At 39.8% G+C, this 15,467-nt stretch overlaps 1 protein-coding gene across 2 annotated transcripts in view; it reads right to left on the bottom strand.

Moving 5' to 3' along the window:
• FSD1L (fibronectin type III and SPRY domain containing 1 like) overlaps nt 1-15,467 on the bottom strand; it is a 48,947-nt gene that overhangs the window by 24,889 nt on the left and 8,591 nt on the right. For both annotated transcript variants that reach the window (XM_074994615.1, XM_074994616.1), the window contains exons 4-6: nt 12,801-12,902; nt 7,629-7,651; nt 1,944-2,065 (exon numbers count right to left, since the gene is read on the bottom strand). In XM_074994615.1, the coding sequence (XP_074850716.1) occupies nt 1,944-2,065; nt 7,629-7,651; nt 12,801-12,902 (247 nt within the window). The remainder of the gene's footprint in view (nt 1-1,943; nt 2,066-7,628; nt 7,652-12,800; nt 12,903-15,467) is intronic.

The following is a 15,467-nucleotide window of genomic DNA, read 5'->3' as shown; positions in this document are numbered from 1 at the left end:
TGTCAAAAGATATGGTGCTCTCCACTTTGTTGGCCTTCCCAACAGAAGCAGAAAATTTTCTTCAGTCTATACATATAGTGTGCTTGGGAGGCTGGCTGCACAGGATCTGTTAAAAGTCGGTGAATATTTTTCAATAGCACAGCTTGTGTGAATGCTTTTCACTCCTCACAAGGGGCATTTAAACAGAACACAGGACAAACTGTATTCAGATGACTTGATATTCCAGCAGGACATGTGGTTTACAAAAGGTTTGGGAACAGTCTTGGTTGTACAGAGATTGAGAACAAAGGTTTATGAAAGCAGTAAGCTCAAAGGCTTAGAATCATGGGGGAAAAAGTTCTAACTGGTTTAAGAGAGAAGTTTAGAGAGCAGATTATTGCCCACCAGCAATTGTTCAGGAGTTTGACAGAAATATGGCACCCATCATTCAGAAGCCATACCAGCTATTTTTGAAGCACCTACTCCTGCCCAATTTTTATTTCCTGCTAGATAGAAAGACGTTTGTCGCATGTCCATTTTTAGAAGAGTTGTAAGGTACTCCAGTACTACTGGGATATCTGCATGCCTACTTTTCACCTCCTGACCAAATTTGGGCATTCAGAAAATCAAAACCCAGTAAAATTTTTGCCTCCAAGAATCCATATTGTTATATGTAGTGACACAGTTCTCTACCAAAAAGAGCTACAAGGTATTTAGGTTAGCCTCTAGAAAAAAAAAATCCAGCAGTATCCTTAAATTCATCTTTCCATATTTAAATACCTAGTATAGATTATCTTGCATGAACAAGTAGGGAGGCAACCAACATTGTGTTGAAACTGGCTACAAAACAAAAGGTCAAACTGCAAAAATGCTCTGATTAAGTTTTTGGGGTTTTACTGCAGACTAACTTTTTCCACGAACAACACTGGGCAATCCATCCCTCCATCTGTCATGCCACATGACAGTACAGTATACAAACAGCATTTCAAGCCTCCTCCCTTATCTAAAAAGGGTAAGAGGAAGTGAGTTGCCATTTTTACTCAGATATTAAGGACTGAATGGTAGTTTAAAGTACAGTTTAGCCATGAATTCCATGATGTAATCATGATTAGCATGACGACACTGATTCGAGACAACACTAAGCACAGGACCAAGGTTACCTCCAGATCATACAGTGAAAGTGAGAATGACTGCCAGCAGGAGGCAATAGTTTTCTTAATAGCTTTGGAAACCATGTTAAGGTTAATAGACTCAAATGGGTAGCTGTGTCAGTCAGTAGCTTCACAAACAAGCAGTCGTGTAGCACCTTAAAAAGACTTGCAAAATGTATTAGGTATTTAATATTAGCTTTTGTGGGTAGGAATCTGAGGAAGCTTAGTCATCTTTGAGGTGCTTCAGGACTCTTAAGTATAAAGGTTGTTCATTCATATCCCAAATGAAAAGCTTCCTGAAGCCAGAGTTTACTGGACTGATGCCTTTGAGAACTTGACACCCAATCTAGGAAATTCAAAGATCACATATTATAGTACAGAAAGGAAGAAGTCAAAAGGGACTTACACTCTTACTCTGTACTCATACCCCTGGCATCTTTGAACTGAACGACAGCAGTACCATGCAAAACAAGGCTCAATTTGTGAGTATGCTAAACTGATGCCATGCCAGTTCAGATAAAACCTTTGGCAATTATCTATGATGGTAAAGAAACAAGAATAGGGCTGAGAGCAAAGAACAGCTTTCATTCCCACCTTTTTGATTGGCTCTAATAGTTTGTAAAGGTGATACATATGCTAACTCCTCATGAAGTAGATTATGGAGAGCTGATATCTGACAAGATCGAGAAAGCTTTAGTAAACATTGAAGAAACCGCTTAAGGTAGCCTAAAAACCTATTTTAAAATGCATGAAAACTATTTATCCCTGATATCTTACAATAAAAGATTCAGTTCACCACAGACTTCATTTTACCTGGCAAAAACTTTAAAGCCTGGAGCATCTGCCTTTCCTGAGAGAAGTCCACCATCAAATGAGTCATGTTATCACTGACTTTTGGTTTCAAAGATAAGCGGAACGCTGAAGCCATTGTGACTCTACAGGAAAGAAAAGTTTATTAGGAAAACATGGTTCATATTCTGGAAATTTTGAACTCAAGAAGTTAACTTTTGGGGTGTCAAAGCCATATAATTTTTAAAGTTTGCTTCAGAAGTTGCTACAGGTTTGAGAAAGTTGCTGTTCCCTTATATTTGGGAGAAAAAAAAAAAAAGCTTCTAGAATTTAAAACGTTGTTAGCCAGTTTGATGAAATTTAAGTTACAAGAAGTGTTTCATTGCTGTGAGATTACCTCACAAGAGCTTGTGCTACTTGGAAGTGCCTAAGTTTCACCTCACCAGTGACAGACCGACCATGTAAGACAGACCAGAAGTAACTAAAGACTTCAGGCCTAATTTTCTCATGCTTTGCACCTGGTGCAGACAGAACACCACTAGCCACTGAGTGAAAAATTCTGATCTGGTAGCATTTTACAGGTGATTTGTATGAAACTAGAATCCTAGGACTGGAAGTAACTAAGTTATCCTGGCCAGTCCCCCGTACTCAGGGCAAAACTATTATTTAAAACATCCCTGACAGGCATTTTCTTCAAGCCATTTCCACATCATTTTGAATTTTCACCTTATCTTCCATAGCACTTGCAGCTCCTGCCAGTTTGGGATCATCTGCAAACTTTTTAGTGTACTCTCTGCCATTATCAATCATTGATGAAAACATTCAACAGAAATTGACAGAGCTGGTCCATATGGGACCACATTTAATATGCCCTTCCAGCTTGATTGTGAACAAATGGTTGGAAAACCGTTCCCAGTGAGTAGCTATGCACCCACTTTATGGTAGCTCCACCTAGGCTGGATTTCCCTCATATATAAAGTGGTCATGCGAGACACTAACTAAAACTTTAGAGTCAAAATAGGCCACATCTAATCACTCCCACCCTCCCTCATCCCTGCCCACCTATCCATGAGATTCATTTGTTAGAGAAAGCGACTAGGCTGGTTTGATGTGGATTTGCGCCTGGCAAGTTCATGCTGATTTATGCATTACTATTATCTTCTAGGTGTCTGCAAAGTGATTGCTTTGTTATTTGACACATTATCGGTCTGACTCCACTCTCCGATTTGCTCACCTTGATTATCTTTTTCTGATTTGTCCTCCTTGCTTACTGTTTTTGGTTCTCTGTGCCTTAAATATTGAGTCTGTTCTGGTCTGGCTATGGTCTGAAGAAGTGGGTCTGTCCCGTGAAAGCTCACCTAATAAACTATTTTGCTAGTCTTTGAAGTGCTACTTGACTGCTTATTTATCTGTCTGGTTACTAAAGTTAGGCTGACTAGCCTAATTCTCCAAGTTGTCCTTATTTCCCTTTTTATAGATGGGCACTCTATTTGCCCTTTTCCAGTCCTCTGGACTCGTCGTCCATGAGTTTTTGAAGACAATCACTATGTCCTCAGTCAGCTCCTTGAATATTCGAGGATGTCTGTCATCTGGCCTTGATGACTTGAAGCATCAAAGAAAAGGTGCATGGCACTGGGGAATTAAGATCTTAGTGTGATATTTTAAGAAATATGACACTTTAAATGTTATTAGACTTAACTATCATCTTATTATTAGAAGTGCACTAGCACCAACACTGCAGAATTTGTTCCAGGATTACTAAGTCCATTAAAGATACTACTATGAAGCATCTTAAGTCTCCCATTGAGGAAAATTCCAGTTGTCTCTTAGGCAGATTCCCATTTTGAAATTACTGGACATTACTTTGAAACAAAGCCTGTTTTCTGCTGAACGAAACAGGCATCCTTTATTAGCACCAACGTATTTAGGGGGATGAGGAAATATCAATTGTATAATTTAGACTCCATGTAAAAATACATGACCAGTATCATGGCAAAGACCGGCGTGCAGAAGAGTTATCAGCTTTCATATGAATGCTCAGCTTTGACTTAGCTCCAGGAACAGCAGAGACTAAATACTGGTATGATACATCCCCAATCTATTTGAGCAAGAGGCAGGAGAAAAGAGTGCATTCCTGCCATGTCTTTGTTAGTGACCATACAGAGTTGTACAGCATTACCCTGCAGTGCTGTCCACCTGTCAAACCTTCAGTCTATCCTGTCCATATTTTTAAAACTTGCTACTTTTCAAAACTTGATTCTTTTCCCCCTAAGCATTGCAACTAACACACTGTTGTCCAATTTCTGAAAAAGCAGCATTTCTCCCAAATTCACATGCATGGATCTCGACATCTGAGAGTGGCTAACAATGGGATTAAGTGTTTTAGTGAAGGAACAGGTGGGAAACTTACCCCTATCCCCATCACATGAAAAGAGTCTTACAATGGATTGCATGAAGCACAAAAAAGGCATTCTAGCAGTGGAGGCAGTGAGGGAATTCATAAGATCAGAGAGACTTGGAGAAAGAAGAGAACAATGAAGAGGATCACAAGTTGCCTGCTTAGGGAAAAGGACAATCCAGCTGGCATTGCAAAGAGCAGACACACCATGACCATTTACTTTCACAACAATTTCAAATTTGGAAATTCCAACTCAACCCTCAACTCAAAGTTTAGTATTACAAGATCAATTCCAACTAATCCACTCCCTCAATAAACTCAAGCACCGAAACAAATGGCTTGATTAAGGGTACAAAAATCCATACCGTAATGTAACTTTCCTAAACAGCAAAGACATCTGAAAATATGAAGTTTTAATTTAAGGACAAGTGAATTAGAGCATCCGTGTTTTATAAGAACCTGAATCCCTAAAGATAGAATTTTATAATTGTGAGCCACCAGTTTTAAGTTTTATTCTGGCTTGTTATAGCTACAAAGTAGTTTGCTGTCAGAGTGGCAGGGCCCTCAAACCTCTGAATGAAAGGGATTATACACGCCCAACTGGAATACTTAAACTATCTTGTCCAAATGGTAATGTGGCCTCAATTATCCACACTAAGTCTAAAAATGGATAAAAATCAAAAAATAAAAAAAGGCTCACTTTCTTTCCAAGTATGAGGTAGGTGCCAGTAAGGCAAAGGCCGTGTCTACACTAGCCAAAAACTTCGAAATGGCCACGTTTACTAGTGAAGCGCTAAAATACATACAGTCCTTCGTTAGCATGCAGGCGGCCGCAGCACTTCAAAATTGACACGGCTCACCACCACGTGGCTCGTCCAGCCAGGGCTCCTTTTCGAAAAGGACCCCGCCTACTTCGAAGTCCCCTTATTCCTATGAGCAGATGGGAATAAGGGGACTTCGAAGTTGCCGGGGTCCTTTCAAAAAAGGAGCCCCGTCGGGATGAGCCACATCAATTTCGAAGTGCCGCGGCCACCCACATGCTAATGAAGCACTGAATATGTATTTCAGCGCTTCATTAGTAAACTTTGAAATGGCCATTTACATGGCCATTTTGAACAAGTTTCTAAAACCCAACCAAATCTTCTGCAGGAAATGTTAGCTTGCTGGCAATCCTAAATACTACCATCACCACCCCTGCCACCCCATTTTGCTAGTCTTTAAAGTGCTACTTGACTGCTTTTTGTTTTGATAGTGTATAGACTAGCACAGCTTCCTCTGTTACTAGAGAGTCTAAATAGGATTTGCTTTGACAACCACTCAATATCCAATACCAGTCACTACAGTTTACAGCTAAGATATTTTAGTTCTTCCATGGCCAACTTTCCTGTGCACATCACTAGCAGCCACACTGACCGGCCAATAGACTAAGGAAACCCCAAAAGTACAATAGCTTGGTTTACATAAGTAAAACCTCAAGAAGTCAGTCCTTACAATTTGTCCCAGCAGAAACTCCCCATAACCACATTGTGAAATTTGGTAAGTCTGGCCAACAGCCAGCTGTATAGGGATTCACTGTCCAATGACTGCATCAGAATAGCTGAATACTGCCAGAATGGCGACGGAAGCTTGGAAGGGATAACAGGAAGCATGCTGCTGTTCAAGGAGCTGAAGCAGATTACGAACTTCTGCCACCACCATTTCAAACTTCTCTCAACTAAAGGTTCTCTATTTCTGCTTGATTGGATAGAAAGTTTAGTTTCCTGTAGCAAAGAACGCTCAGTTTACCTTGGACATGAATTGCAGCATGAAACTTGCCCTCCCACCCCACCCCACCCGGTAACTTGTTTGTGCTCATGAAAATGACACTCAGCCAAACATTCTGGAAACACTTGGCGTGCTCATCACCCACATGTTGAATACAGCTTGTCTTCCCAAGTTGGGAAGTGCTTCCATCTCTAGAGAGACCCACTGGGGTGGCTTGAGTTTGCTGGGCACATTGTTATAGATTGTCCTGGTCTAGAAGAAAGATGTGCTTACCCTAAGATTGTTTTACCATAAACATACTTGGCCCATTAGACATTTTTCTACTCTAAAAAGCTCATTAGTGTGTTGAAGACTATACATCTGAAAAAAAAAAATATATTTAAGAAAAAGGAATAAAAAAAATCACTAATGCAGGAAGTGAACCCACTGGCATCAGCATTGGTAATACTACCAGCAAGACGTTAAGTTGTTTGTCAACACTTGACTAACTTAGCTGGAAAAATTCTAGCTACAAGGCACCCCCTCATTTTGGGTGAGTCTACACAGCAGAGTTATTTTCAAATAATGGACACTATTACAAGAATCTGTGCAAGCATCTACACAGCAAAACCACTATTTCAAAAATCGCCAGCTTATTTTGAATTCTGTTAACCTCATTCTACAAGAAATAGCACCAGTTCTGAAACAGATTTCTGAATAGGGGCTATTTCAAAATAAGCTATAGTGCTTCCAGAAGCTCTAATCCAAAAGAGGCTCTCTTGTGTGGGGACATGCTATTTTGAAATAGCTGAGTGCTATTTCAATATGCATCTCGTGCACAGACCCACCATTTCAATACAAGGTATTCTAGAAAGTGTCTTCCAGAATAGCTTATTCCAAAAATAATGCTGCTGTGTAGACATAGCCTTTCAAAACAGAATATTAAAATGGTGTAAAAATTAATTCCAGCTCCTATAATTATGAATTCAAAGGGAAACTGCGAGCTTGATAAAGATTTTAAAGGGTTTTCAAATTTCAAGTCTGCTTGTTTGTCAGTGCAGGTCTTCTCACTCCATTTTCTAGGTTGTTACCTATTTCTCTCCCCTTCTTGCTATGTGAAAGACACACAAAAGAAAAAAAAGTTAATCAGCTAGGCTATGTCTACACTAGAAGCATATGTCAACATAAGTGTCTACACCACACTTGTCAATAGTGCCCTGTCCAGAGATAGTTATGCCTCAAATTTTTGAGGCATAATACTGTCGAGGAAAATACAGAGTTCTGTCAAAACTCTAGTCAACAGAATGCTTTAATGTGTAGATGGTGCCCGAGTTATGTCGACAGGAGGCCCCTTCTGTCAACAAAACGCTGTAGTGTAGACCCATCCCTAGATGGGAGAGTACGAAACTGACAACATACTAAATGCTGTCAAATAATCATCATCTTCCAAGTAACATTTAAGAGGTATCAAAGAAGTTGACTGTTCCCCTTTAGAATGGGCTTTGGAGTTCAGTGAAAAGATTAACAATTAAAAAGCAAGAAGTTTTGTAGAAGGTTTTGTACCATACCTATCTTTGATCTGTCTGGCAGCCTTGGTGCGCATCAGGGAGAAGAGAGAGAAGGTAATTAGTGCTTCCATGCAAATTTCAACTGCAGTAACATGCAAGAAGAGTTAGATTATGAATTCCACAGAGGTGCAACTCAGATTGAAACACTAAACAATATTTTACCAATTATTTTGATGCAGAATTTTTCTTTTTATCTGCTTATGTTAATGCACAATGGTTAGAAATGCTGTAATAAGTCAGATCAGAGCAATCAACTTCAAAAGCCACACCAAACCAACTCCAAATTACTGGACTTTCTAGCACAAGAACAGGTATAGTTTGTCATTTAAAATTTCTTCCTGCATCCATAGCTTCAAATAAAATAGAGACAGCACCATTCCCTTGGTTTCTGCTCATTTGACTCACTACTGCAAAGCACTGTGTTACTAATGGTATTTATCTATACCACAGATAGCTCTGAGGCTTAACTTCTTGTGGAGGTGCCAAAAAATTCCATGTGAAAAATTACTGTACTGTTTAATTTATCTTCCTCTGCTATGGATTTTCCCTACGTATTCCTCAGAAATGGCCATATATGGACTTGCACAAATAGTACTCAACTTCTTGCTCTTTTTGGAGCAGACCAAGAATCAATATGGCTAGCCCACATGTAACCGTTTAAAATTTATCATCTGAAAACAGGGAGGACAGGTGACATTTAAGAATAAATCTACTGAACAAGTTGAAGCACTTGCTGGGTGGATACAAACATCCACCCAAACTTTCACGGAGCAATTTCTAGTTAGAAGTAACTTCCAACTCTGATAGTTAATGCTCAAAATAAGACTCAAGGAACTGCGCCAGAAAACTTATGACACTTCTTTAGTCCACCCATTTCCTTTAATCCAATATTGGCATTTAATTAACACACATGGAGTGGAACTCTGGGGTGATCTTTAGTGGAAATTAGGGTAACAATGTGAACATTCATCTAGTATAAGTTACAATCAACATGTTGTACATAGTTGGATCATTTCAACTTACAAATAGCAGTGAGACTGAAATTCACTTCATTGTAGAGTACCTTCTTATTGGTTTGCCTGGTGCCCAAATTTCAGTCACTTGTCAGGTTCAGGAACCTTAAGCCTCACGCACCCAGCAAGGCAGGTGAACTGTGGCGGGACAGTACCCTATTGGATGGGGGCTGCCCAGCTTGAGGCGGGCGGTGACTGTCCAGCAAGATGCGAGGATCCCTCCCACCGTCGAAGGCAACCCCTGGCGCTTGTTCTCTATGCCAATTGAGCAAGAGCTTATAACCGGTAACCGCGATCCATAGTCTGTGTAGACTGAAGGATGCCTACTAGAGTACCTGCACCAGACCATCTGAGCAGAGGTGAGTTTCACTCTAAATGCCCTTATTTGCTAAATATCTGCTGTGTAAACTATTAAATAGACTTTGACCAATGACGTTCCTTAGCAATGTGGTATCATCCTGATGGGGAAAAAAATAAAAAAATCCTACATTGGCAACGCTAGCAGGATTTTAAGTAGCTGCTCTTCACAACTCCTGGTAGCTCCTCCCTTTACAAAAAACAAAAAGCCACTCTGTACGTTCCAGGGTTGCTCCAGAAGTCATCCTGTCATTTCTCTAATGAAGCAAACATGCAGCTCTCAATCACTCTATTACCCCTTCCAAAGCCTCCTAAAAGATGATCAGTGTTTCTGCACTAAAGATGATGAACAGTTTAGGGATGTAATAGAGCAGCGCTTCCCAAAGTGTGGTCGGCAGCCCAGTACTAGTCCTTGGAAAAAAATACCAGTCCTTAGAAAATATACAAATCATCATGCACAAGCCTATTAGTTTGCTCTAATTATGCAGGAAAATACAAAGTGTACCAACAACAAGTTAGGCAGCTGAGTATTTTATATCAAGATTTATATTATGTACTATTATTTTTGTGAACAAACAATGAAAGTTTATTTTTTTTTAACATATGTTTATATTTTTGGGCCCCAAAAAAGTACTGAAAAAATGGGTTCCAACTATATAAAGTATGGGAAACCTTGTAACAGAGTATTCAGTTACACGATTAACTGATAAGCATCTGCTCATTAGTTAGCGCTACAGGTTACTCACAGCCCCCCCTCCCACCACCAGTAAATAAGGAGGGGCTGCCTCAGCCTCTATCCCTGTTTGTGCCAGGATCAAGCAATTTCCCCCACTGCTGCTCTGCATTTAGAAGGCTGACTTAGCACATAGGCTCTCAGCCTTTTAAATGCAGAGCGCTGGTTGGGGCAGGGGGGAGGGAAGAGAAGAACCTGATCCCCATGGCAGAGACAGCATCAGCCTTTTAAATGAAAGAGGGAGGGGGGTGTGGCAGGCAGTTAGGCATGTAACCCACAGAAATTTCACTAACATCCCCAGAACAAATTCTCATTTTAGAAATGAGAATTGCTGATCAAATGAGCTGGCTCAGCAGACCATGCCAGGAAGTTTTAATCTTCTGTTAGCTACAGTTAGCATCAATCAAGGTACTGTTTATTGCAGTCACTTGTTTTTTCCAGGTCAATTTTACAGTGAGCAATTTAAATCAAGTTTTTCAGACTGAAGTTTTGAAACAAAGTCCAATTCACTACATATCACTTGTAAAAAAAAAATCCTCTTTTTATAGTTTAAAAACCAGACATGAACAGGATTCTACATCTCCCCACACATTCAGGTAATTACTTAACTTGAGAACAGCTAACTCTGAAAAACAGATTACTTCCTATATTCAGGGATTCTACATGGTATAGAAAGCCAAATTATTTCTTAGCTGGCTAGCCATACAAAGTGTATTTGGGTCTACTCAGTGAGGAATCTGACCAGACAGCTTGTCAAAATAGTTACTTGTATCAATTCACCAGTGTGGTCATAAGGGACATGTAAGTTTAGACTTGATGCATTTAACCTTTGATCAGATGCAGTGTGTGTCTAAAAATTAAACAGGAAGCATGCAAAAAGAGTCTTTAGCAGCCCTTGACTAGCCAGTGAGCACAAATCAATACTAACCCTGCTTCATACTGCTGTATATGAAGCAAGTCATTTCAGCCATCTTCACCGAGACAGGACCATGGAAACATTTAAGTGAAGTTCACATTTAAGTGAAGTTCTACAGAGAACTTAGACCATTACTATGGTTCACACGTTACAGCAAATAACTACTGATCTATTTCTCAGAAGTTTTTATTTTTTGGACGTACTGCAATAAATTTAAAAGCTATGCCTTGCATAAAATGTCATGAAATTGCAATGACTGGAATATTTGTCAGTCAACTGTATTGCTCCCTTTTTTTACATATTAACATTTAGAAAAACCTTTAGAGATGCTTGACAGGCAGTGACGATGGACACAACCTTACTGCCTAATATGCCACAGTTAAAAGGAGCTTTGCAAAGACAGTGTCTACAGCATTAATATTTATCCAAACACGCTCACTGCACAGTCTTACAAGATAGTACACAAATTTAGCACAGGTAATTTTTACTGTGGTTTTTAAATATCATCGCCACATGTGTAATTTTGTTTAGAAACATGCTTCCATTAAGCAATCAGTTTCACAGCCTCGTGGTTGGCTGCTTAAGACGACTTCACTGCAGATACCAGAAGCTTGATACTCATGACATCCTGAAAAGTAGATTCCTCTCAAGCCTAATTATAGTATAGCAGTTTTAACCTAAAAAAAAAGCTGAGCCATTCATCTATGGCGTCCACAACAGATGCAGCCAAGTGCTTCTGCATGTATGAAGGAACATTATGGGGACAATATAAGCTTACAAATGAGCCCTACTTCTTCCCAAGGGGTTTCATTAGTGCTTTCTTTTTTTTTTTATTATTAAAACTAAGGGCTGGGTTTGAATAAAGATGAGTTTTTAGCTATTACAAGATATTGTCTCCTTGCATACTACCATTAAATATAAGCAGCCTTCATTTTTGCTGTACTTTAATATCACTAATAGAGTAGCTCAAAAGGTAGGGACAGTTTCCCCTCCTTCAGCAGGCATTAAGCTCAGTTAAAAAAAAATAAAAATCATCATCGCTATGGCAGCACATAGACCAGAACAGAGAGACAACTACAGAGCCTTATAGGCCAGGCAGATCTGTGCTCACAGAGCTGAAGTTGAGACGATGGCCTAGTATAACCCAGCACAAGTTACAAATACTAGATTACAGCTGTCTGTAGTGGCTCCCAGTATCTTTAACACTGCAGATTTTATTACCTGAAGTGGTCTACACAATTAGCTCATGACAGATAAGATTTCCATTACTGAAGTCTGCATGCTATCCAGCTAATTCTAGTTGCAGATTTTAGTACAATACTTCTGAAGCATTTAAAATGACCCTATTTTAAGATACCAAGAAATGACAGGGTACACTAGCAAGTAGCTGACCCCCCCCCCCCAGATTTAAGTACTAGATGTTTAGGTTGCCAGTCTTTCAGTGCAAATGAAACTGGGGAGGGGAAAGCAACCACGCACCCTGTCACTTTAAGAGCTTCCAGTATGCTTTTTATCCAGAGAATAAAAATGTCAGAAAACCTGAGTAATTGGGTTTTGGATTTGGTGCGGCTCACTGCATTGTTAGCACAACACACAAACATGCTACAAAACACAAAAAACCAAACATGGAATATCCTAGCAACAGATAACGCATTGCCAGGATTTCATCAATTTAGTTGTTTTCTCCACTCCTCTAGGCTTCCCTGGGTGCATTTCACCCACCCAATTTTAACTTAATGTACATATATGTTGTTTGTATTAGCTATATAGAGTTAAAACTATGTCTGGACCCTTTGCACTAAAGATTTGTACATGTCTTCCCCTCACCCCCACCAGTAAAAACTGCCCTAAGACACAGATGCATGAAATATTTAAACTGCAATTAAATCAAACGACTGTGGCTATCAGTGTTAAATCCCAGTAGGGCACTCCATCAAGTTCAGGAGGCAACAAAAAGCAAACTTAGGATACTCATTCTAAATAGCATTTTAGAACAAAAAACCACACAGCCAACTTGGCACTATGGCTAGAGGTTCTAGCTACCAATTGTTACGCTTAAGCAGTTTGCAATGTCAGGATTATGATGAAATCCCACTGACGTGAACAAAAACTAAAACTGCATTTTCCTTATACACATCAGTTTAATTTTCTACCTTTGAGAATTCCTCAGGGTCCTTAATGTCCATTGACCGTGCAGCATATTCTAGTAATTCTTCAGAATTCTCCAAGGCATTACTACATTGGCTAAGTTGGTTCTAAGGTGAGAAAATAGAAGAGTTTCATATTTTAAAAGTGGGTAAGACAGTGAGTTTTAGTATGAATCGCAGAACTTTAACATGGACCCTAGTTATCAGCTCTGACATCCTAGGGCTTCAGCATCCTTCTTAACTAAATGTTTCCAGAGATGAAACTTAAAGTTGTTTACTATACCCTGTGAAAGGAGCAAACAATTTGTTGGGTGGCAGCTGTAAGGTCCAATGGATGTATACATGCACCTACTAATATTTAATATACCAAAAGCATTATATGATGTGTGCACCAAATACACTAAAGTGTATGTTCAGATTGGGGTACAAAGCTTTCAGAATGGCTGTTAACACCATGCTTTTCACAGGAGACCTAAGTTTCGCCCCAGCCCTGCCATCAACTCATTGCACTGGCGTTCATTTAGTTTGCACCAATGTTTTCATCTGTGAAGTGCTGCTTATTCACCTTTGGAATCAAGAGCTACAGCACCACAAATACCCCATAGATCTTCTGGTACTGTACAGCAAACATATGCAAGCCTGTTCTCTCAATAGCTTCCGATAACAAGCCAAAAAGTTTGCACAATACAAAACACGACTCTTCCTAAAGGAGGTCACTCATGCCCTTAAAACACTGCATGAATGCAGGGAATTTTTGCAACATGCTCAGTGAGAGGCTGAAGCCATTTAGAGAGATTAAGACAGACTTATTTAGAAACACACACACACACTTTAGGATCCAAGTGAACTGTCTTTAGTAGTAGAAAGACTGTTTGAGACCCCACAGTTCACAGCAATGTTCTGTGATTATTACTGAAGTACATGTCGAGGTTAATGCACACCTCCTTCCAGCCAGCGTAGCTGCTGTCCAATGACCTACATGTGACTGTTCCCGATATATCAGCTTTGACATACCAGGCACAACAACATTGCATAATATTGCCCAACTGCCATAAAACCAGACACTGCAGCATTAGCAACGTTTAGCTAAGGGCATCTCTAAAGAGTCCCCATGTTAACTGTCACCAGACCTAGCATTTGGGAATAAAAAGACAGCTTATTGTAAACAAGTGCAATTAGGATCGATTCCCTATAAACAAGTAGTGTTTCCTTCAGCCTTGCACAAGTTTTAAAGGTGGGAGTGTCCCCAGTTTTAAGTCTGGGCCTACACAAGAGTTCAAAAACCTCTTGCAAGATGGTATTAGCTTTAGAGAGAGTGGTGTCACTTACATTATCTATTAATTATACAGTAACTGTATACCTTATGAGTTCTTCCAATTTAAAGGCACGGAAGAAGTAGTTTTCCAACCCAGACAGTATCTGGAAGGCTGCCTACATAAATACAGCACAAACACCCTGATGGACAGTAAAAGTGAAGGATATTGCTTCCTTAACTTTAATGAAGAGTCACATCCGGTTAATATAAGGGATATTAAAGGGTAACTGGTAAGGGCTAGAGCAGCACAACTGCTGCCGGAGGGAAGGCTAGCTATTAAGTGATCAAGTTATTCCCTATATTTAAATAAAGCACTGGATAATTAAATATTAGAAGTTCTATGGGGTATACATACTCTCCCATTCAAACCATGAAGGCTGCGTCTACACTGACCTGTAGTGCCAGCAGCTTGATGCAAATGGGCAGTCATAAGGGGCTGCAGACTAAGGGGTTTTTGCCAGCAGAACCATGTCTACACTGCCCTGCCACCAGAAAGCAAGCAATCTTGTATGAATATACAAATTAGCTATGCAAATATATATCCATTTTCATTTTTGAGAGCCCTCCTCTGCATCACACTGCTGGCAGCATGGCTCAGTGGATACACAGCCTTAGAGTACCAAACATCTTATAGACAATGATTCCACTGACACACCCACGTGGAGTAACAGGCATTATCCCCATTTTTAGACTCTAATCTGAGGCACAGAAGAGTGACTTGCCAGTTCTATAGGACATCTCCAACAGAGTTAAATGCAAAGTTGATTTGTTAATGCTCTACAGAGAGTAGATGTTAGTCTCATCTTAAAAATCTCCAGTCGTAAACTAAAAAGTTTGCACGATACAGAACTTTGCTTCTTTTAGTGTGTCAGCCAGGCCAGCTGCTAAACCCTCTCTCAAACAATGCCTCAAAAAAAGTCCCAAGTTCCAGTGCAGAGCCTAACAACTTATTTGAAGACTTAAAAAAAAGTCTTAATGACAACAGATCTTGAATTTGGTACAAAATTTACAGTTCTTACTTAAGCAGCACATAGAAAACCTGCATGTCAAAACCTCTCAGCTTGTGCTCAGAGCTACAACACAAACACTGCTGAGGCAGCTAAAAGAATATAATGAGTAAAGACAAGAAAGCACAAAGTGCCCTCATCAGTCTAGTTGCAGAAGTTCTGGAACTCAAGTTGAGGAGTTGTGGGTATTGATATGCAAATGAGCATATCAGCAGTCTTCCAGCTCCATTATTTCATTTCAGTGCTACAGAATGAACCAGAAAATGTGGGGGGAGGAGGGGAACCTACTCTTCCCTCTGAATTCTAAAAACTATACTGTAAAACGTTACCCAAGTTGAAGGTTTGGAAGCT

The sequence above is a fragment of the Carettochelys insculpta genome, chromosome 5, assembly GCF_033958435.1.
Source record: "Carettochelys insculpta isolate YL-2023 chromosome 5, ASM3395843v1, whole genome shotgun sequence".
NCBI lineage: Eukaryota > Metazoa > Chordata > Testudines > Carettochelyidae > Carettochelys > Carettochelys insculpta.
This window is presented reverse-complemented; position numbering and strand designations above follow the sequence as displayed.